This window comes from Chionomys nivalis, chromosome 25, assembly GCF_950005125.1.
Source record: "Chionomys nivalis chromosome 25, mChiNiv1.1, whole genome shotgun sequence".
NCBI classification, from domain to species: Eukaryota; Metazoa; Chordata; class Mammalia; order Rodentia; family Cricetidae; genus Chionomys; species Chionomys nivalis.
In genome coordinates this window covers 13252372-13274358 of record NC_080110.1, presented here as the reverse complement: position 1 = coordinate 13274358, position 21987 = coordinate 13252372, and the positions used below count along the sequence as shown (strand labels likewise).

Genomic DNA, 21987 nt, shown 5'->3' with positions numbered 1-21987 from the left:
CGTACATAAAGTTCACACTACGGTGCTCGCGATCCCTTCCTGACCCGCAGTGTCCTACAACAGTACACCTGGGAGTAGCGTGATAACAAAACATTCACCTTTGTCTGAGTCTGACAATTCTCTCTGATATAAGGGAAGTAGCTGTGAAATACTGAAATTAAAAGAACGTAATAGTTGTTACATTTTTATACTTTAAGAAGCATTATAAATTTCATGCTTTGCATTTATTTGTTAATTTCGTTGCTTTTTAATGTCAAGAATATTTGTCTATTTGTCCAGATAGAGTCGTCACTGATTTGCTAGGAGGCTAGCATTATAACTGATATTATATATATTGGTTATATCATAAAACTAGTGGAGCTAATTTCATAATCAGGTCTGGATTTTCGTAAAGAAATGAACTGAAATAGTTTTTCTTTTGTAAACCAATTCAATGTTTCCAATTTTTTTTTGTTTTTTTTTTTTAATTGAAAGACTTTTTTGTTGTGATGAGGTGTGAAAGGAAGGCATTAAAAGTACTAGGGAAAACCAATAATTATGTGACTGGCTGATTTGGTCTCATTAAAAGTAATTCTTTACTTTATATTTGAAAGTAATAAAGGTGTCTGCGGAGGCAGCTGTGGGAGTGACTTCTGAGAAGGTTGAGGCAAGCTGCCAAAGTCTCCAGACTATACATTAAATCAACATGAAGCTGGGCAGACATCACAGTCAGTACATGGAAGCTGCCTCCCAGCTTGGGCTATCTGCTGAACGAAGTACCCGTTTGTAGGACTATGTCTCATATAGCCTAAACTATCTTTTCTACTTACTCACCTGTACCACAAAGGTGCCTAAAACAATCGTGCAGAAGATGGCGTTATTAAAGATTCCTTCAAACACATTTCTTTCACCATGGATTTTCCGTGCATTTATTTCATTGAAAAGCTGCATCAGCACAAAGGTATTGAACACAATGGTGTAATGTTCCGAGGGGGGAGCGTGCAGAGGGGCATTCCTTCCACTGTCAATATCAAAAAATTTCTCTCCTGAAATGAAACGTCACCATTTTGTAATTATCATTGAAATAACACAATGTGTTTCATGAAGCGCATGATAACAAAGCTTGGCCAGCTTATCTGGTGCTGTTGATGAGGAAAGGGAAACCCCCGGCACCATGGAGACACGTCAAGATCACAGATCTAAGAGTGGTGGAGCCTGGATAAAAGTCAAGACTCTCTACCTCCCCACCACCTCATCAACCTCCCCAGACAGAGTGGGCACCAGGAGAAGCAAGTAAAAACTTTAACATAAAATCAGGAACAGAATTGAGGTTTGTGAAAATTCTGTCACACTAAGGCATGCTGAGTGACAGTAATATGCGACAGAAACAGAGGAACTGAACTCTTACCAGCAAATAAGAGCGTAAAAACCACCACGAGCTGATAGAATGCATGACCCAAAATATTCTTCATCATGGTCCGTGAGATGAGAGGCTTATTTCTGCCATAAGGCTTCCGGAGCAGGAGCGACTCAGTGGGTGGTTCCGTTGCCAGGGCCAGGGAAGCCAGTGTGTCCATGATGAGGTTGACCCACAGCATCTGCACCGCCTTAAGAGGTGAGTCCTAGAAAAGACAGGCTTCCTAATAGACATTCACAACTGTGGAGGAAGGCAGCGACTTTCAGGAAGCCTTTAGGATTACAAAGACTTAAGGAACAAAAACAGATTACATTTTATGTTAATTAACCTACAATATAAAGCTTCATCTTATTTAAATACTTAAGGACTTTAAAAGGGTAGATCATATAATTTTTGCATTAAAATAAATATTAACAGTCACCTACTTGAGTAATACAAGCGCCCGTGAAAGCAACAATCACTGCTACTACATTAACAGTAAGCTGGAACTGAAGGAATTTTGAGATGCTGTCATAGACATTTCGTCCCCACATAACTGCTTTAACAATGCTTGTAAAGTTGTCATCTGTGAGAATAATATCAGATGCTTCTTTAGCCACATCAGTTCCAGCAATGCCCTGTTAAAAAAGTCTGTGAATTAGACTAAATGTTTAAAATATAACTTGTACATATGCAAATGTGCACCATTATACTTAATAAAAAATGATTACATTTATGCTAAAAGACGATAATACTGTAATCTTAGGATGCCACTGACAAAGACATCCAGGCTTAGTCGACACCATACATAAAGAATGAAGCATAAAAAGCAAAATGTAAGTAGTGTTGCAAACAAAGGGACGTCTCTTCTGAAGTCATACAGAAGGTGTATTAAACACACTAACAGAAAGGACAGGACTTGAACTTGGGAGGGAGGCATGCTGGAGGAATTAGAGAAGCAGGAAGGGTGAAATAAAGGAGGTGGATATGACTATACACCATACATATGTATGAATTCTCAAATTTAAAACATTTAAAAATTTTTCAAAATATTAAAAGTGATTAAACGTAAAAGAAAGAAATGTTTGAAAGAAAACAATAGGGACTGGAAGTAGATGATGAATGGCTAACAGCTCAGGAGACTGAAGGAATCTGCTTAAGCCAGCAGCAGGGAAAGCAGAGACGACTTTTCTCCCCATTATAGAATTCCTATGAGGCTCAGGCCCTGCAGCTTCAGGGAACATTTAGAAACGGATATGAAATGAGAGGCGCTCTTGAAGACCTGAAGAAGCAATGAGAAACCTCAGACTAGCAACACTGTCAACAGTAGAATGGGCAGATGAACAGACTGTGGGTTAATAAAAACAAGTTAATTGTACCTACAAACATCATAGATAATCTTCTGAACAAAATATGGACGCAATACATGTGATTTTGTATAGAGTTTAAAACAGGCAGAAGCAATGAGCTTCAGGAGTCACAAGTAATATCTATCTCCTGTACTGCCCAGGACAAGGTAAGCAGATCCTCAGAGCTCTCTCAAATTCATACATCCAGGCAAGCTGTCACTTCCACTCCAATGCCAGATTACAGCAGGTCAAGAGGTGGGGCAGAGGGATTGCTATGGTAAAACTGCTAAGATCACCAACTGACAGTGTGCCATGTATGTTAAAACATTATGGAAAACATTAAGTGAATAACAAAAAAGGAGCTCATGTGGCTCAGGATGGAACAGCACTGACAGTCACAACAAGATAGAGTGAACCTAAGTGGTGACGGGATACTACTGACGAGTGGCGGGCAGGGTGGACTTGAATGCACACGGAGCAAATGCGGTGCTGTGCCTGTGCCCCTGCTGTCTGCTAAGTGTGGAGTCCTCACCTTCCTTGAGGAAAAGCCAGGAGTCAATGCTTTGTATGTTGACTAAGTTCTGGAATCGTATGGTTCATATATGTGGGGGAAAAGAGCTAAAACAGTCGTTTCCTCTTGGAGCCAGAAATGAAGGTCAAAGAAATGGCACATGGTAGGAGCATTAGATACCAAACTTAAAAAAGGGGAAATGGAGCGGTACTCAAAATATTCAATTATAAGCAAGTATGATTTAAATTTTTAGTCCCCGAACTAAACTCCAGCCATTCTTAGAGGCTGCAAATGCAAATCTCTTTCTTTGATTAAATCCTCACGAATTTAAGAGACAGCTATAAAAGGGGAGTGGCTGCTCAAAGAAAACTTAATTTCACAGACAAATACGTTTGGGAATTTGGGATCAAAATAGACAACAGGTTTTAGTGAGTTCCTCAGTGTGACTACATGCACACACCTATCTAAACTGACTCGCACTTAATCAGATGTCAAGTTTTAGCAAAAATGGTTACAAGACCAAATCATCCAAGGACTTACTCCTTCTCTTTACTTTGGAAGTAAATTTAATTAAGTTGTGTAAAACCCACTACCAACATATCCTGTGTACTGTATTTTTTTTTTTTTTTTGTATTGGTTAAGTTTTGCTAACTTGAACATCTATCTTATACCCAAGTTTTGAGGAAAAAGAGCGTATGTTCTATGAAACTAGTTTTGCCATCCTAGTTAGCTGTCAGGTCACAGTAGGTACAACAACTGGAGATCGTAATGCTCCTGAATGGAATGATGCTGTTTGCTTAAGAGCACACAAGGCAGAGTCCTTGAGCACTGCTTAGCCCACGACTAGAACTTATCACAAGTTTCAACATTTCATGTCAATCCATCTGTCCAGATACAGGGTAGGGTGAGAGTCCTTGTAATCTTTGCAATCTTTGCTTTTACTTGAGGGGAAATTTATATATTTCTTCTTACTATCTCTTTTAATTAGACCCTACCATGACTCTTCTTGTAAATCTCTATTTTAGCAACAGAATATTGGAGAACAATTACGCCAGTATACACCAGTGCACAGAAACATCTTCATACTTTGAATTCTTAGTGTCAGGCTTTATGTCAGAATTCAATGTCCCTTGTACTTTAGGATAAGGAGGCAAATTTAGCACCTCTTAAGAAAATTAGCATTTCTACAATGGCCATGGACAGTCACATTAAGGCTAACAATTAGCTCTTAGGAAGAGATTTTTGTAGCCCAATGTACAACTTTCCAGACCAATGCAAAAAATAAAACAAAAATATTAAACAAAAATATTCTGATACTTAGTTTTTATTGTTAAATTCTGTTTTTGACAATTTGGAAGGATTATGGACTATTATTTCTAAAAATAAGACAAAGAGTAAAGAAAACACTTCAGTTGAAGAACAAGCAACTCCCCACCCCCCAAGCAACTCTCTTGTATGTGGAATTTGGATTGAAAAAAATATGTAAAGGCATCAAAATACAAGGGCAAACTGTGGAGGGTAAAGGACTAGCAAGAGGGGGAGGGGAGAGTAAGAGGGCAATGTGTGAATATGAGCAAAGCACGCTATATGCACGTGTGAGCATGTCATAATGAAACACGTTATTTTGTACACACAGGAGACTGTATGACTATATAAAATGATGGCATCCAAATGTTCTTTAAAAGCTGCGAGGTCACCATTGTTACAAGTTTGCTTAAGAAGGTGGCTGTAAGAGTCAGATGAATTGATGAATGTTTAAATATCATTCATAAAAGCAAATGTATATTGTTAGCAGTTGTCCAAAGAAATCATCGTCTAGCTAGTCTTCACAGTATCTCATAAAGCTAGCATATAAAACCATTGTGTTTAGAAACTCACGTAAGCTTATCCTGTATCTCTTAAACTAATTTTGAGGAACATGGTTTAAAATCAGCATTAATTTTGGCAGCAAACAAGCAGACAACCCAGCTAGCAAATTGTATATAAATATTTGAGTAAGTAGGCACCTACCATGGCAAATCCAACATCTGCTTTCTTTAGTGCAGGGCCATCATTTGTACCATCGCCAGTTACAGCTACAACTTGGCGTTGCTCTGAGACAGTGCTGTCAATTATACCTTAAAGAGAAGCAAATATTAGTGTTCTAAAATCCTTTCAATGAATAGGTGATTCTGTAGAATAGCCTTACTAGTACATTTCAGAGACTCAAGGCTAAAAATACATTTAAACAAATACAAAAATATACACTGCTTAGCTATGAAGCAAAGATCGATTCTAGAAGCTAAGGCTGTATTAGGAGTACTAATTACTGAAGGTGAGTACTAATCATTGAAGGCGAACATAACTTTCCCAAGATATCAGAAGAAAATATATCTACATTTTACTACAAAACGCTACTTGTGATTCAACTTAATAATCAGGGTTTGTTTTAGCTTAAGAAATCAGAACACATTTCTATGTTGAGAACCGTGAGAGTCACATATTTACTCACCTTTAACCAGTGTGTGTTTGTCAGTGGGAGATGATCTTGCGAGTACCCGAAGCTTTGGCCAAATCTTGTCTATCCTTTCTTGTTCAATCTATAAATTTTTATCAAGGTTAAAATGTGCCAAAACTAGTCTTATAATTCTCAATTATCTAGCTGCCATGTTACCAGTGGTTCTTTACTCATGGTCCAAGAGGACAGAAACTCCTTGGAACATCTCAGAATTGCAATTCTTGGGCAGGGCCTTAGGTCAAACAAATACTAAACTATTCTTGATTGGGGCGTCATCAATCTGTTTTAACACGCTGACTTGGTGGCTCTGGTTCATGTACAAGAAGTTGAGGCCAAATCTTGAAAAATTCCCCCACTACCTATGAAAAGGCATGAGAATTCTGAGGAAGATGGCCTCCTAACCTTCCACTTCACATCTGCTCTGGCTGCCCACCTTGCTACCGTGTGTACAAGTAGTCCAGATCTACCTAGCTCCTTTATAAAGCATTCCTGCCACACGTAAGCCCTTTCAGAACCACTGCTCCTATCTCCTAGACTGCAAGACGGCTTTGCTTCTGAACAGCATTACTGATGTAGATAGCCTAACAAAGAATGTAGATTCAGTATGTACTGGTTGATGAAATTACTAAATACATCTAAGCATATCAATTTAAAACTTGGAAAAATTCTTACCTCTCCCTTTTCATTTCGTATTCTTCGGTTAAAATCTTTACCTTCTAAGCAAAGGAAATCTTCCCCTGGGTGTAAAATACCACATTTGGTAGCAATAGCCCGAGCAGTATTAATATTGTCACCAGTGACCATGCGCACAGTAATTCCAGCTCTCTGACATTTCTTTATTGCCTCAGGTACCTAGATTACACAAGAAAAAAATTATTAGGACAGAAAATTATTATTTCCAAACAAAAACGTATCATTGAACAAATATGATCTCACAAACTCACAACTTCATCTCAAGATGTCCAAACTTTCTTTTCTATTACTGCCAGCCATTTTCAGCTGCCAACCTTACTCTGTATACTAACTTCTCAATGCTATTAAAAGCTTCTTTCCTGGAAACCATCAGGCGATTCTTATGTGGTAGTTTTTCAATGACTCAGGCTTACTGTCTAGGAGATACCTGAGTAAGACATTTAGATGGCTCACTTATTTCCCTTTCTTCTAACCCAATGAGTCTCAACCTGAGGGTCAATCAGATATCCTGTCTATCAGATGTTTGTATTACAATTCACAGTAGTAGCAAAGTTGAAGTTATGAAGCAGTAACAAAAATAATTCTATGATTGGGGTTGCATAATACTTCCTACAGTAGGCTGCAGTGTTAGGCAGGTTGAAAGCCACTGTTCTAGTCCTTTTACCTACTTCCCAACCATTTCTGAGCTAATGACTTTAAAATCCACACCCTTCATTACACTCTGAGAGCTTTATTCCAGGTTCTGTCTACAAAGTGGGCATCACAATTTGGTGTATAGTATGCTTTGTAAACTAACCCGGGAGTCAACTCTAGTTCTCTTTTCATTTCCTCCCGATGCTTCCATTAAGGACCAACACGTCATTACAGATTCTCTCTCAAACTTCTCCTGAGTCAGGTCGATCCCTAGGGCTTACTGCAACAGCTTTAACTGCAATCCCTATCTCTCTGTTACTTCTTTAAACGTCTCATCGACTGTATGATAGAATTCTTTTTACCATAGCAACACATGTTAAAAATACGCACGACTCCTCAGCTGTTACACACAAAGCACAGGGCTCTCGGTACTGAAGAGAACAGATGGCCTCAGGAGAGGTTTTCTAGATACTAAAACTTTCCTCTACTACATATAGACCGATGCGGCAGCTTGTGCTTCTGCTACTGTAGTTGTTTAGAAAATTCTTTTCTGTCCTCTAGTCAGAAAATCCACACAGATCCTACCAGAGCAGAGGCTGCGAATTTAAATGGCTTCAGGGCCACGCAGCCAGCAGCGATGAGGAAAATATGCCAATAATGACACACCCAAGAAAAAAGCTTAATCAAAGTGTTACTCAGCGCTTGTCTCACTTGTTTTTTATGGAAGAATGAAGAGAGTCGAATGCTGACACAATTCAAGAGAAAGGAGAAACTCTTTTGTGTATAATCTCTCAATGTATACCACCTAACATACATACACATGCAGAGGAGGGAGCTGCCTGCCTGGGACTACTCCAAGTTAAGTTTAAATGTCCCTTCTCTGCAGCACCATTGAATTAGCTACCTACCTAAACAAACTTGGCCTTCATCTTACCATTAAATATCGCTATTAGTGGCTACCCCATCATCATACAGATACTTGCTTTTTCATGTCCTCAGCAAGTCTGTTTCTAAGGCAGGACCTTTACTTTATCTTGAAATCACCAAAGCAATTTCTTTCACTAATTTACACATTTAAGTACCTGGTAAATAAACAGAGCTTAGTATTTACCGTGCTTCTAAATTAAATGCTTCTGGAGAAACAGTTACCACAGGGATGCTTTTCAAGGGTGGCACAAATAGCACGGTATCTGATAGTCTTGGAACATATAAATAATTATGAACAGCTTAAATATGTATCTAAGTTTACAGGTTTATATTGTTATTTTTTTTGTCATGCTGCCAACTCTTAGTTATCTGCATCACTGGAGAGGAGCCATTTCCACACTCACTGTAGCTAATGTTTACTGGATGCCAGGTACCACATGAGGTCCAGTGATGCTTAGGTTATCGATGTTTTGTCAAGACCTGATCTATAAAATACTGGCCAATTGTTTATATAATGTACCTCCTGATATCTCATACAAGCTCAAGACACATTTTAACTCAAACATCTAAGCAAAATCTCTGACTGGAATCATCTACAATCATTTAGACAGTACAGAGATCGGGACTGATTTAAAACTATGTAGGAGTATTATTTATGAAGGGCAGATTGGATGTTGGTTACCATGGCTTAGTTTAAAAGGTAGGGGAATTGCGAGGAGTAGACCAGTCAGTATTTAATTACAATGAGCTAAGAAGAATAGCTTTTCTAAAGTTCTAGGTACGTAAATGTAGGCACAAACAGCAGGCAAATGTCGGTCTGGCACCACAGGCTGTGAGGTGGGGATAATGGGGGATGAGTAGCAGTGACTATGGAGCTATCATGATTGACTGCCATGACATCTGCATAACTCTCAGTAAGCAAAGGAAGAACCATTAGACCACACTTTAAATTGGGATGATCCAAAAATTATATCTTAAGTAGGTTGATTAATAATGATAAATTAGTATTTGTTTTCTGCCTATTAAACAGAAAGCATTTTTAACTTGCACCTTAAAAACTGCCTCCATTTTTACAAGCAGGGTATTAAAGCAAGATGACATGTCTTGTACAAGTTCCCAGGCAGCTACAGGAAACCTGATTTGTTCTGTAGCTTCCATCAGGACTCATGATTCAGAACTGCACCAACCAGTCAGACATCAGGGAAGCTGGTTCAAACTTCCTCATTGCATCTGCCCCATACACCCTTCTTATTTCATGAAGAAAGGCCGATTAGTATATTTTAAAGAAGAAAGCTCTCCCCCAGCTAAAATGCCAGAATATAAAGGACTCAAGAGAACTTGAGTTTCTCTAATAGACAGTAGTTACAGCTATCCCGAGTATTCTATTAGATAAGATTTAAGCTGTAAGTCAATGCACAGAACTCTGAATGGTTTTCCTATCAGCAAAGATTGACAATCATCATTGACCTGGATGCCAGATAAGCCTGTGAAACTGCAAAACCCCAAACTGAATTTATCTTGATCTCTCAAGCTACTGTGTTGTTTTACTCTATGACATGGAAATATCCTCTATCATCCATCAAGTTAAGCAAGGTAGAGACTGGCTCCTCCTGCTTTGTAAGGTTATTAATTGGCTCTCAGCTTCTACCAGTTTCTCTGATTGTATTTTCCCCAGGATATCTCTTTTTGTCTCATAACCAATTTCTCCAGCCTATTTTCTCCAGTACTATTTTGTGGCGTATAGGTCCAAATGCCTACCTGATACACACAGGACATCTCGTACACTTCCACAGGGTCAAAACCCAGAATACGCAAACCCAACATACTCATTCATCCTTACTAGTCTACCTATCAAGCCATCTTTCATTTTACATTCCCTGTCAAAACTGCAGTTCAAATATTGCTGGAGACTGGTGTAAAAATTTCACTGGGTGTTCTGCTTCTATTTCTCGATTTCTACTCTTAAAAATGGCATTTTAGCATACAAAGAATGATACTATATTGGCATTGTAGAAAATCTCAGAGGCCTTATGGTCTAGTTAAACCATGGATAATCTCATCTCCTGCTTCTTTATATTCATCAGCACACTGGCTTCCTTTCCATTTTCATACAGCTCAATACAGTTTTCTCCCTTGCAGTCCCCTGCACTGTTTGCTGTCTGTCTGTGTAATGGCAGTTCTTGGTTGTCGATCTAACTACCTCTGAATGAACTAAAGCCCAAGCAGCTGGGGCACAGTGAGGGATATTTTCTTAACTGAATCATTCAAAGTGGGAAAATCCTCTTTTCAGGTGAGGAGATCTACCTCTAATCGGCCACACCTTCTGCTGGCAGTCTACCTAAAGAAGGAAGCTTGTTCCCATTGCCTGCTTGCTCCCCCTCTCACCAGCAAGTCCATTCCTTCACTGGCATTAGAGCCTACTTCAGGATGCTGGTGCGTACTGACTCCTAGCCCTGTGAACTGAACAACTACTACTATACCATTCTACTGGTAGACAGCCATTGTTGGACTAGCTGGACCACAGCCTGCGTATAAGCAGTCTAATGAATGTCCTTTCTATATACATATAGATTCATTCTGTAAGTTTTGTTCCCCTAGAGAACCCTGACTAATATAGCCTGGAATGTTCTTGTGGCTATTTATATGCCTGGCTCTTGGTGACCCACCATATTTCATTTCAGCTCAAATTCTTAATATAGTCTTCCTCAATTACCTTATTTTATTACCCTAGGCAGAGCCTTTACAACCCTGATGCTCTCACAAGAGGTCTATTTAATGTTAAACTTCCATTTTCATCCTCATAGCTGCCCCTTCCCCATGTAAAATATAAGGGTTATGAGAGCAGGGACTGTCAGTATTCTCCACAAAGCCTTTCCTCTCCAGTGGCATACTGTCCAGGTATCCTTGTACTACTGGGGTATTTTCTTCCAGAATATACATTCTCTCATGATTTTGCTCACTGAAGTCAGTATTTCCTGTTCTCAGAAGGTTGTCCAGTATTAATGGTTGGATAAATGGCTTGATAATGTATTGAACAAAAGTATTTTTTGCTTTGTTCCTTCTTTGCTTAGATGTACTATGTTCCCAAGGCTCCCTGCCCTACCTTCTTTAGCTCGTATCCCTTGAGACTCAAGACAATTAATCAACCTTTAAGTCTTATTTAAACCCTGTAGTGGGAAATACAGTTTAATGGTCTTTTAAACTTTTGTTTTAGAGTTAGAGCTGGGATTTGAATATACTGTCTATTGTTCATAGACCATATATCTCAACATTTTTCTCTGTCAAATCAGAGTAATTAATAATATAACCACCTGGTAAGCACTAAATAAAGTTATATGTGAACATAGCAGAGAAAACAATAAAAAAGATGCTACTGCTTTAGATTAGGCTGATAATACCTTGGTCTCCAATTATACAATATGCTCTGTATATAACTGGCAATGTACTAACATCAAATACTATATCCACTATCACCCAAAATACTGACTTCTTTGAAGCCAGTGACCAGATGTCTAAACTCTTTCTGACTCTAGTATATAGAACAGTGTCTGGAATACACTTCAAAACCAAAAGTCAGTAAGCACACAAAAATTTCAATTAATTTAAGTGGCAAAATCTAGTGTTCCCTTCTATCAGATGTGGCAGATGTTTAAATTGAAATAAAGTCAAAAATTCAGTTTTCCAGTTGTACTTGTCACACCGCAAGAACAGGGTAGACAGACACAGCCAGTATCACAGGCATTTCTACCTTCACTGAGAGCTCTACTGGATGGTCCCAGTCTGCAGAATAAAACCTAACTGTGCTAGGTTATGGTGCTATAACCACACAGGACACCGTGGCAACTGCCTCACTGATAGCAGCAGGGTACTGTATGCTCTTTTATCATTGCTACATTATGGTTCCACTCATCTTTGGTTCACAGAGTAAAGATCACGGAACATCAGGAATGGTACTGGAAGACTGGATATGGCTAATGCCTAGATCTACTATAGCACAGGATCCCACACATGTAGAATAGGAAAGTTCACCACCTCAGGCCTCACGGGATCTTCAATCCCCACAACAGCAATGCAAGTAAGGCCAGTGACGACATCATTCTCATTATCCCACTCTGGTTCTGGTTCTCCTGCTGGAAAATCTCTGAACGCAAGGCATATGGTTCTCAGGCCTTCTGATGCCATTGGCTCAATCACAGTTTTTACAATATCATCACGGTCCCTGGGCCGGAATACTTTTGCTTCACCATTAGCACTCAAGATTTTGAAACACCTAAAAGGGAACAATGAATGCAAACATCAATAATTAACAAAAGTAAGAGGTGATATCATTTAAGAGAACTGCAAGGGCAAGGGAGCTCATGGGATCTGACATCAGGAAATGAGGGAATCTTACACGGTGCATTTTACAGACTAGTTTACTCGCCCCTTGACTAAATAGTTCTCACCTGTATGGCTCTTATTTATGGTTCTTAACCAGTTACCACGGACAGTCTCTAGATTTTCTTTTTGGGAAATGCCGTTTTAAAAACATTTTTACAAAGATTCTCAAGTGGTAACACAAAATATTTTTTCCTTTTAAATAAACAGGGTAAGTTCAAATTAACCCCTTACCTGTGAGGTTATTTCATCACCTATATTGTTTTAACCACAAAAGAAAAAAGAATCTTTTTGTTAAAATATCAAAATAGGCATTTTATAAGAGAGAGATTACATCAAATAGTTTAATTTTTAGTGAAACTAACTCCAAGACTCCCCCTAGAAGGTAGTGAAGTCACATCTTCTATATTCCTCTTTTTGTGATGCCCTTCTATGTGTTTCCATGGAAGTGTCTTGGTGCTCTCTCTCTTTTCTTTTTCTTTTCTTTTTTTTTTTTTTTTTTTTTGAGATACGATTTCTCTGTGTTTGTCCAGCTGTCCTGGAACTGCTCTGTAGACCAGGTGACCTTGAACTCACAGAGATCTGCCTGCCTCTGCCTCCCTGAGTGCTGGGATTAAATGTGTGCACCACCACCGCCCAGCCACGGAAGTGTCTTTTAAATCTCCACCATTCTGTTTTCTAAGGCTTTCGTCAGTGCTGAACTGAATGCTGCCTGCTCACTGCCTGTGCAGTTGGCATTAACATTACCCCAATTGTTTTAGGTAACTTAAAAATTTCACATGAACACTGGCTTCTTCATCCCCAAAGCATTATCACCTCCTAAGTGACACGTTTCTTTTCTCTCAGTGGTACTGAGGAATGAGTGTTCATTCCTTTGTAACCGTGTCCCTTCTTTCCCGTGGCTCTCAGCTCTCAGCCTGAGCTCCTGTGTGACAGCAACAGCCATTTCATCCATCCCTGGCACCAGTCACTCCTTTCCCCCTGACCTCGAATCAGTTCCTGATTCAGGAATGGCTTCCAGTCACAGCCTTCTTGTTTCTGTTTTTTGAACGGGGTTTCATTATGTAGCCCATGACTTTCAAACGCTAGGGGATACACATCTAGACACACGCACCACCATGTCTAGCGTTCAGACACAGCGCTTCGATGACAAATGCTCTAATGGTATTATCTGGTTTCTCATTCTCACCTGATCATTCTAACACTCAAGTCTTTAAGCAGAATATAAACATAACTGTGAGTTACTGTGCACTTACTACACAACAAGCTCTATGGGAGGAATTTACTGGCTTGGCTTTGCTTAGCTGCTGGTTGCCACCCCCTTTTCTAATGGAGAATGGAAAGTAAGGAGAAAAAATTCTGACTCAGATTTCAAAGCTAATTAGTTGAAGGAAAGAGTCAATGTTTGATTGACTTTGATAAAAAAAAAAAAAAAGCCCCTCCTTTGCCATTACCATATCTGTTACCAAGCAAACCAGGTCTACAACAGGTTCCTACCCTGTCACACTGAATGAAATCGCATAACTAAGTGTGCTGGAGATAAGAGAAAGACGATTGTAACCTAGGTCTCACAACACCTTCTCACTTCTTGCTTAGCTATACAAGAAGATGTTTTCCAGCACATTCCATCCTGTCCCCTTGAAGTTCTCAATTCATATCCACACCCATTTTAAATGCAATCTCTCCTCTAAAAGCTCAAAGAAGCCTAGGTTAGATCCCCAGTACTGCATAAGCAGGAATGGTGGCAAATGCCTATAGTACCAGCATTTGGGAGATGGGGGCACAGGGATATAGCCTGAGTTACATGAAATTCTTTATTAAAACAAAAACTAAAACAAAACAGTAAAATAACTTGTATCAACTTACCAAAAGTTGCTTTTAAAAATTTACTTAGCCTCTTAAGGCTATTAAGACTATAATGTGTCAAGCGTACATTAAAATACATTAAATTATAAACCATATACAAGTAAATCAACAATAGAAACATTCAAAATGCTTTAATAGTAACTCCAATTTTCCAAAATTGCTTTTATGTTTTTTGATAGTTCTCTATTAGAATAAAAAAACAAAATAATTTTAATAGCTGTAATAACATAGCTAATAGGAAATTATATGTTTCTATATGGAATGTTAACTTTGAAACTAGGGAACTATAAAGGACAGTAAGAAACAAAGATTACATATAAAATATAAATATAAATTTCCCTTGGATACAAATGGGGACTTTCTATTTATATCAATAGAAAATTGGGCAGTAGTGGTGCACGCCTTTAATCCTAGCACACAGGAGGCAGAGGCAGGAGGATCTCTGAATTCAAGGCCAATCTAGTCTACAAAGCTAGTTTCAAGGCAGCCAGGACTACACAGAGAAACCCTGTCTCAAAAAACAAAACAAAAAATAAATAAATAAATCCCAAGCCAACCAAACAAAAAACAAAAGATTTTTCAAGATTATATAAAATATTGGTATCAATATCTATTAAAAAAAAAAAACTCAAAGCAATGAAGTTGACCTTATTTAAACTACCACACTAAATGTAATAGGCTTATTTTCCCTAGAGCAAAATGCTGAGAAATTAGAAGCTACAGAGTTGAGAGGCAGAACACAGCAGGCAGATCTCTGGACACCAGAAAGTATGCAATAGTTGTGATGTTATCAAATGTACAATGCTCACAAAGGAAAGAAACAACCACACAGAGGGATTTCATGTCCAAAAGTCAGATTGTTCATTTAAGCACTTCACACTTACTTTTTCAGCATTATCTCAGAAGCACCCTTGCTGAAGATCCGGAAACTTCCATCTGAATTTTTCAGGACTGTACTCATGGACTTCCTAACAGAATTGAAGGTATAGACTTTGTACAGTGCTTCTTCTGGTATTTCATTTCTAACATCTTGATAATCCCGCTTTAAATCCAGTAGAAATCCCAACAAGGCACACTCTGTTTTATTACCCACATGACGAGGTAATCCACCCTCTTTCTCTGGTGGCTGTAAAAGAGTAAGGGTTAGAAGCTATCATTACCTTGCTTCCCTATTAAACATTTAACTTAAAATGTAAAACAGAATATAGCTTCTGAAACAAAATGATGTAGAAAATATTTTCTAATATGAGAATTTCAAGGAAGGACAGATGTAAGGTAGAAAGGAGTCTAGGGAAGGGTACAGTACAGCCAGTTGCTAATCAAGTGAACTTCTGTCGAGCTTTCCAGCTACAATGGCTGTGGCTTCAGTAGCTATATAAACAGGAGACTTATGACTTATAATTAAATGACATAAGATGTATCTATCTTATAGTTAATTCTTCACACAGAATAGGACTTAATTTTAACTCCTTTTTTCTTTTTGTTTTCATTGAATATCTATATATTAAGTAATTCAAAACAAAACCCTTATTTGTAAGTATAGAAAGTAAAAACTCAGGCTTTTTGCTAGTAAATGGCAAGATCCAGACTCTCCTAACTTCCTCATAGACCCATTCATGTTCTCATTAAGCAACTTGCAATATAATTTCTGCCCAAAGATTTAAGAAATTGCTACACAATAAAAAGTCAAACACACATGTTATACTTTCTGTTTAAAATTTGAAGCTTGCAAAGTTGAGAATACCTTAATAAAGTTCTCACAGAATCTATGATTACTTTATGAACCTTTAAAAGGTTTAAAGACAACTTTATGGGTAGGAACTACTGAGAAATAAAATAGTGGAACAAGCACATATGAAGGACGCTACTGACAGTAGGTTCAAGGATTTCTTTAAATTGACACTGGGTGCTCTATTATGAGAAAGGCAGGCAGGTCTTTTACAGAAATGAACGTAGTAACAGTAATTTAGTACTATGAATTTAGTATTAGTGTGTGGGCTGGGAATAAAATGGGGGCAGGACACTGATTTAACAGACACAGGTCCTTTGTTCTATACCTGCCACTGCAAATTAACAATAAACATGAGACCGTAGCCTGGTGTTCTGACTATAAGGCATCAAAGTTTCTGAATACCAGAAATTAAAGATAAAAAGATGCACAAGTGTGGGTTAGCAGATGGCTTAGGGGTTATGACACTTGTACACGCCCAGAAACATGAGTTTGACTCCTGGAACACAAGTAAACTCAGAAGGAAAGACCACTTCCTCCTCTGACCTCCACAGGTGCCCACACAACACCAGGCACACAGAAACAGTAATAATAAACAAGTAACAGATCATATATTAATCATATCATAAACAATAATCCTCATGCATATAAATTAAAGAAATCTTACCAATATCTTTGATGTATAAGCACAATTCACAGAAATTCCTGTTACTAGATAGGACAAAATATTTGGTGGAATGGCTTCTGGCTCAGGAACCTTTTTATAATGCTTTTCATTTATATAAGCTTGGACGACTGTCATTCTGTTCATTGTCAATGTCCCTGTTTTATCTGAACAAATAGCTGTCGCGTTCCCCATGGTTTCACAAGCATCCAGGTGCCTCACTAGGTTATTATCCTTCATCATTTTCTACAGTGACAAGAACCAGAACAGAACAAAACCAACAATCTAAAACAGTTAAACTACACAGAAGGACAACCACTTCATTACATTACAATGATAAAATCAATTAATACAAACACAGCTTAAAAAATATCAGCTTAACACTGGAAGGATTTTAGAATATTTGACCTACTCAAATAAGCCAAATATCAGCTTTTAAAACACTACCAGCACTTAATGGTTTCAAACATGGTACTGATGCATCACATAACCCAACAGAGATCTCAGCATCTACATTTGGGCGCTACATGCTTGAGAGACACTAGTGAACTGCCTTACTTTCACGACTGTCGCCTGTAGGCACAGTAGTAATTATAGTGATGCAAGACAAAGGGCCAAGTCTCAGTAAGTACAAGATAAAGACTCCTCAGCAATTTCCAACAACATAGCTTTAGTCAGACAAAATGAAAAATTTGTGATGGTGGTTGCTTCCTCCCCTTTACAGGCTGAGTTAACATTCAAAGACATGACCGAGTCATTTGCATCCAATCCAAATGCTAGAAATTTTCATCCTTAGGATCAAAGTGCATGTCACTGCTTTCATTTGTAACCAAGGAGGACAGTTTCAAAGATGCCAAGACTTTTCACAATAGTTGAAAAAGATATTTGAGTTAAAGTCACACACACACACACACACACACGATTACAAGAATTCATTTCCAATGTTTCTCCACCCATAACTAAAATCATAGGAGAATATAAAAAACCCCAGTTTTTGAGTAAGCATAGAAAAGAGAAATGTATACTTCCAAAGTTACTTATGGTCTGGATACAAGAAACTGAAAGTATAAAATCTGCAGTAGAGGAAATAGGTTGAATTTTAGGAAACTGACGGGATGTAGAAAGACCACAGCACAGTGAAAAAACAGAAGGTAATCATATTAGGCCCAAACAGACATTTAACACAAGCTGAAAGGACTTTAGGCAAAATGGTCTCACTCTTCTATTCAAGGAACACAAATCAACTTACCTGCATCTTTCTGATCAACTGAAAAATTAACACCATTAATGACTACAAAATGAACTAATGACAATACTGATAAAGTGGGTGGTTTGTCAAATCAGTATTTATTCTAATTATTTTAAAGCACCAGAAAAGTACAAATAGATGGTTAAACTGTGTTCTGTAAATATCTTATCATATCATAATTTTTAAACTATATAAATCGTGTTAAATGCCTGAAAAGAAAATAAAGAGTGGGAACCCGCAAGGTGGCTTAGTGGGTGAAAGCTGCTCACAGCCAGGCAGTGGTGGCGCACAGCTTTAATCCCAGCACTCGGAAAGCAGAGGTAGGCAGATCTCTGAGTTCGAGGCCAGCCTGGTCAATAAGAGCTAGTTCCAGGACAAGCTCAAAGCTACAGAGAAACCCTGTCTTGAAAAACAAACATCCAACCAAACAAAAAAGCAGCTTGTTATCAAGCCTAGTGACCTAAGTTGGATCTCAGGGTCCCACACGGCAGAAGGAAAGAATCCACTCCAGCCAGCTGTACTCTGACTTCCACATGCACACAAATGCACAGACACAGTAAATTAAGAAAAAGTTCAAACAGTAAGCAAGACACATTCTTATGACTGGCCATTTGTAAAACATTTGGAATACTGAAGGAAAAATGTAAGCACAGAAGCTGACTGGTTAGATTTTTCCCCATCAGAAATGTTATTAACCAAATAACTTCATGAATTACAAGACCAGCATTCTTGTGTTAAGTGTAACCCGTAAAGCTGAAATGGAAGAAAAGAGGTAGAAGGAATACTCAGAAACCAGCAGGGAGAGTGAGGCGGATGAGCACTGACAGGGACAAGAGCGAGGGCCAGAACGAGCAGGACTTTGCAGCTACGGGAAGGGAGTCAGAGGGTTTACATGTACATCTATGTGAACTGTTCTTGGAAATAAAACCCTGCCCACAAGTGGGAAGACTACACTGTAGAAACATGTGGCCTCAGGAACTGGTCTCAAGTAAAATGTCCTCACTCTTGTGCAGTAAGTATTCTAACCTGCACATATCCTGGCCTTGATTTTACAGATGGGAAGGGGGAGGGAGGGTAAGACCTCACCAAGCTGCTGCTCTTCACGAAGTACACAAAAATAGTGAAATCACTACCTGCACTTTTATGGATATGGAAACCCTCCACTTTCCAGACCAGAAAAGGATGTACCGGGTATGCATTTTCTAAACCAGCCAAGGCTTTAAACATCACGTCTACCGACTGATCCCACGAACCTTGACTGAATAAGCCAGTGAGATTGTGACTGCCAATGGAAGGCCTTCGGGCACAGCAACTACTAAAACGGTGACTCCAATAATGAAGAACTTCACAAAGTACTGTATGTAGATTGGTGTGCACTCAGCAAGCCATGGTCTCTTCTGGACCCAGAAGGTATCGATCACAAAATATAATACTAGGATGATAACTGTGATGGCAGACATCAGCAGACCTTTAAAGACAGAAAAGCGGCAATTGTTTAAATAGTGCAGACATTACCCACTGCCAACTGTATTAGCACTGTAAGGCTATTTTATAACTCGATAAGTTATGTCTATTTTAATTTTTCCGGGAAACTGTTATCTCCAATTTGTACTTCATTTATCACATCTGACCCCTGTCAGATTTAAGTTTTGCTTCTAGGTATAATCCTGACTCCAGAGACTAAGAGAGGAGCTTCTGTGGTTCCTTGACAACTGTGCCTTGTCTTCGAAGGCCTAGGTAAAGCAAGAAGCAAATACAAGCGAATACCAACAGATCAGTGTAGGCTAGTGCTTGCAATGCTCAACATTCTGAAAGATACATGAAGCCCGGCCATCTTAGAGTCTCAAAATTAAATTAACTACATTTAAAAGTATACACATAAAAGTATACTACCTGGATCATTTCCTAATTTACTTTTAATCCATCTTCACTGATGAATTAACTTAGAAAAATAAACTTTAACTATATACTACAAAACATTTGCCCTTCTATATTATTTAGCCTCTTAAAAATGAATACTAAAACATAAAGCAAGTCTAAATATCTGGGTCTAATACCCTATGTAGTAGCTACTAAATGCTATTACCACCTCAAGTCTAAACTTTCCAACAGTATTAGTCAACACCATGTTTTAGTGATTAATATGCATATGTATTTACTATTAGAAATGAGCTTATTGAGTACAGAACACAGGCTGCTTCACCTGTTATCCTAACTGCCACCCGATGCTGCTGGCTGCATGACTCTCAGAACGTATGCTGTTGACACAGTCGCCTGTAAAAGGTGGTGACTCTGGGCAAGGGCTACCTCACCCACAGGCTTCTTTGCCCCTTCAAGGGCAGCGGTCCTAGGTTTCACAGGCACTTTCTAGTGAAGGCAGCATTTTAGTGTCTCAGCTTCACAATCACCTGTGTTTTCAGGGTAGCGAAATTATGCTTACAAAAACATATTTTTTCATAGCCAGTCAATAGAAGGCTGAGCACAATGTGTGCTAAGAAACTGTTAAGGTTTGACAATTTGTACAAAATCACATCCCTGATAGTCCCTTTTCATTACTGACCCTAAAAGTTTAGAGAGGTTTACAAGGCCTTGTAAATTAAGCAAATTCAGGCACTAATTTTAACTTAATCACTGATTGACTAGCTCACTGACAGAAGGGGTAATGGCCCATATGCCATAATCCCATTATGAATGTCTATGGTAATCAAAAGGCCCCATACAAAATAAAAAATATTTTAACTCCAACATCCTTTACACTTGCCAGTCCTTGCTGTGTTGAGAGACCCTCTCAGGTAAGAAAGCACAGATGCACTTCAGAACCAACACCCATTCTCGGGTCATACCTGCTTTGCCAATCTGAACAGCCAGTTTTGTAAGTTTCCCCTGTAAAACGGACTTTTCTTTTTTTGGCAAATTTGCTTTCTTTTTGTCTTTTTCATCACCATCTCCTCCCTCTTCACTTTTTAAAGGCTGCATTTCCATGGCTGCACCATCCTGGGCTTTTGCTAGGTTCAGAAAAAACACAATTTTGCTGCATTTAAAGGCATGATTAACATTTTGAAACTTTTTTTTTTTTTTTTACAAAGTTTGTTACAGGAAAAAGGCTGAACCATAAACATTCAGCGCTCTGTGTGTATGTGTAATGGGAGTACCTACACAGAGAGAATAAGACAACAGTGGCATTCAGTGACAGGAATGAGGCATACACAGTCCTTAAATAAAGAACTAAGAATACTAATTTCTTTTCATGCGATGTTAGGGATTAGGCCATATCCAAAGACTACAGATCCCTCTCATTAACTTACGATCAATACAGAATATTAGATATGATTTCATATAAAAATATGCATATTTATAGACTTTTAAATATAATTTACACTCTACAGATTCTTAGGCATTTTTGCTACCAACTAACTATACAATTGTATTTTCTACCAATTACACAGTAACATTTCAGGTATGTTAGAACACTTGAAACCCTTATGTGGAAAGCTGCCTAAGCATAGTAGCACAAGTCATAATTAACACCCTCTTAAGACCGTAGAAACAGCATGACTACGGCACTGGCAACAGAGGGCAACCCAAGCTAACATTGCTGATGTTCCCTGCCACATGTACCCTAATTTTGGATAAATATAGTACACAGCAGATCTATTTTTGGAGATAATGAAAACAAGCTAACTGTACTTTTTCTTTTCCTCAATTTACCTTTGTTGCGGTTCTCAATAGCTCCATCTTGTTTCTTATCTGTAGGAACAAAATGGGAATTAAAGCTTTCCAAAAGAAATGAATACGGCCATGCTAAATTATGCAGAGGTAGTTCACATTTCTATAAGGGAATTGTTACACAATGGTGTACAAGTATACAAAAAGAAAACACCAGCTTGTTGACTTGCGTCAATCACTTCCTACATCTCACCACGGGAGAATATTCCAAAACAATTTAGGGCATGTATACTGTATTTCTGCACAAGACTTTATTCTTTTGTAAGTTATAAGCCCGAATATGGTACAAGAGATTGACAAGCTAAATACAGACCTAACCCTGAGAAAGCAGAAAAGGAGAGGATAGAGAGGGAGGGAGGAAGGGAGGGAGGGATGCTATAAAAAGAAAACA

At 38.5% G+C, this 21987-nt stretch overlaps 1 protein-coding gene across 4 annotated transcripts in view; it reads right to left on the bottom strand.

Moving 5' to 3' along the window:
• Positions 1 to 21987, bottom strand: part of Atp2b1 (ATPase plasma membrane Ca2+ transporting 1) — a 106871-nt gene that overhangs the window by 8875 nt on the left and 76009 nt on the right. For all 4 annotated transcript variants that reach the window (XM_057757621.1, XM_057757623.1, XM_057757624.1 and 1 more), the window contains exons 7-18: positions 21579 to 21617; positions 20714 to 20875; positions 19124 to 19338; positions 16625 to 16867; positions 15113 to 15354; positions 12018 to 12255; positions 6405 to 6584; positions 5727 to 5814; positions 5246 to 5352; positions 1822 to 2013; positions 1388 to 1601; positions 814 to 1025 (exon numbers count right to left, since the gene is read on the bottom strand). In XM_057757621.1, the coding sequence (XP_057613604.1) occupies positions 814 to 1025; positions 1388 to 1601; positions 1822 to 2013; positions 5246 to 5352; positions 5727 to 5814; positions 6405 to 6584; positions 12018 to 12255; positions 15113 to 15354; positions 16625 to 16867; positions 19124 to 19338; positions 20714 to 20875; positions 21579 to 21617 (2132 nt within the window). The remainder of the gene's footprint in view (positions 1 to 813; positions 1026 to 1387; positions 1602 to 1821; positions 2014 to 5245; positions 5353 to 5726; positions 5815 to 6404; positions 6585 to 12017; positions 12256 to 15112; positions 15355 to 16624; positions 16868 to 19123; positions 19339 to 20713; positions 20876 to 21578; positions 21618 to 21987) is intronic.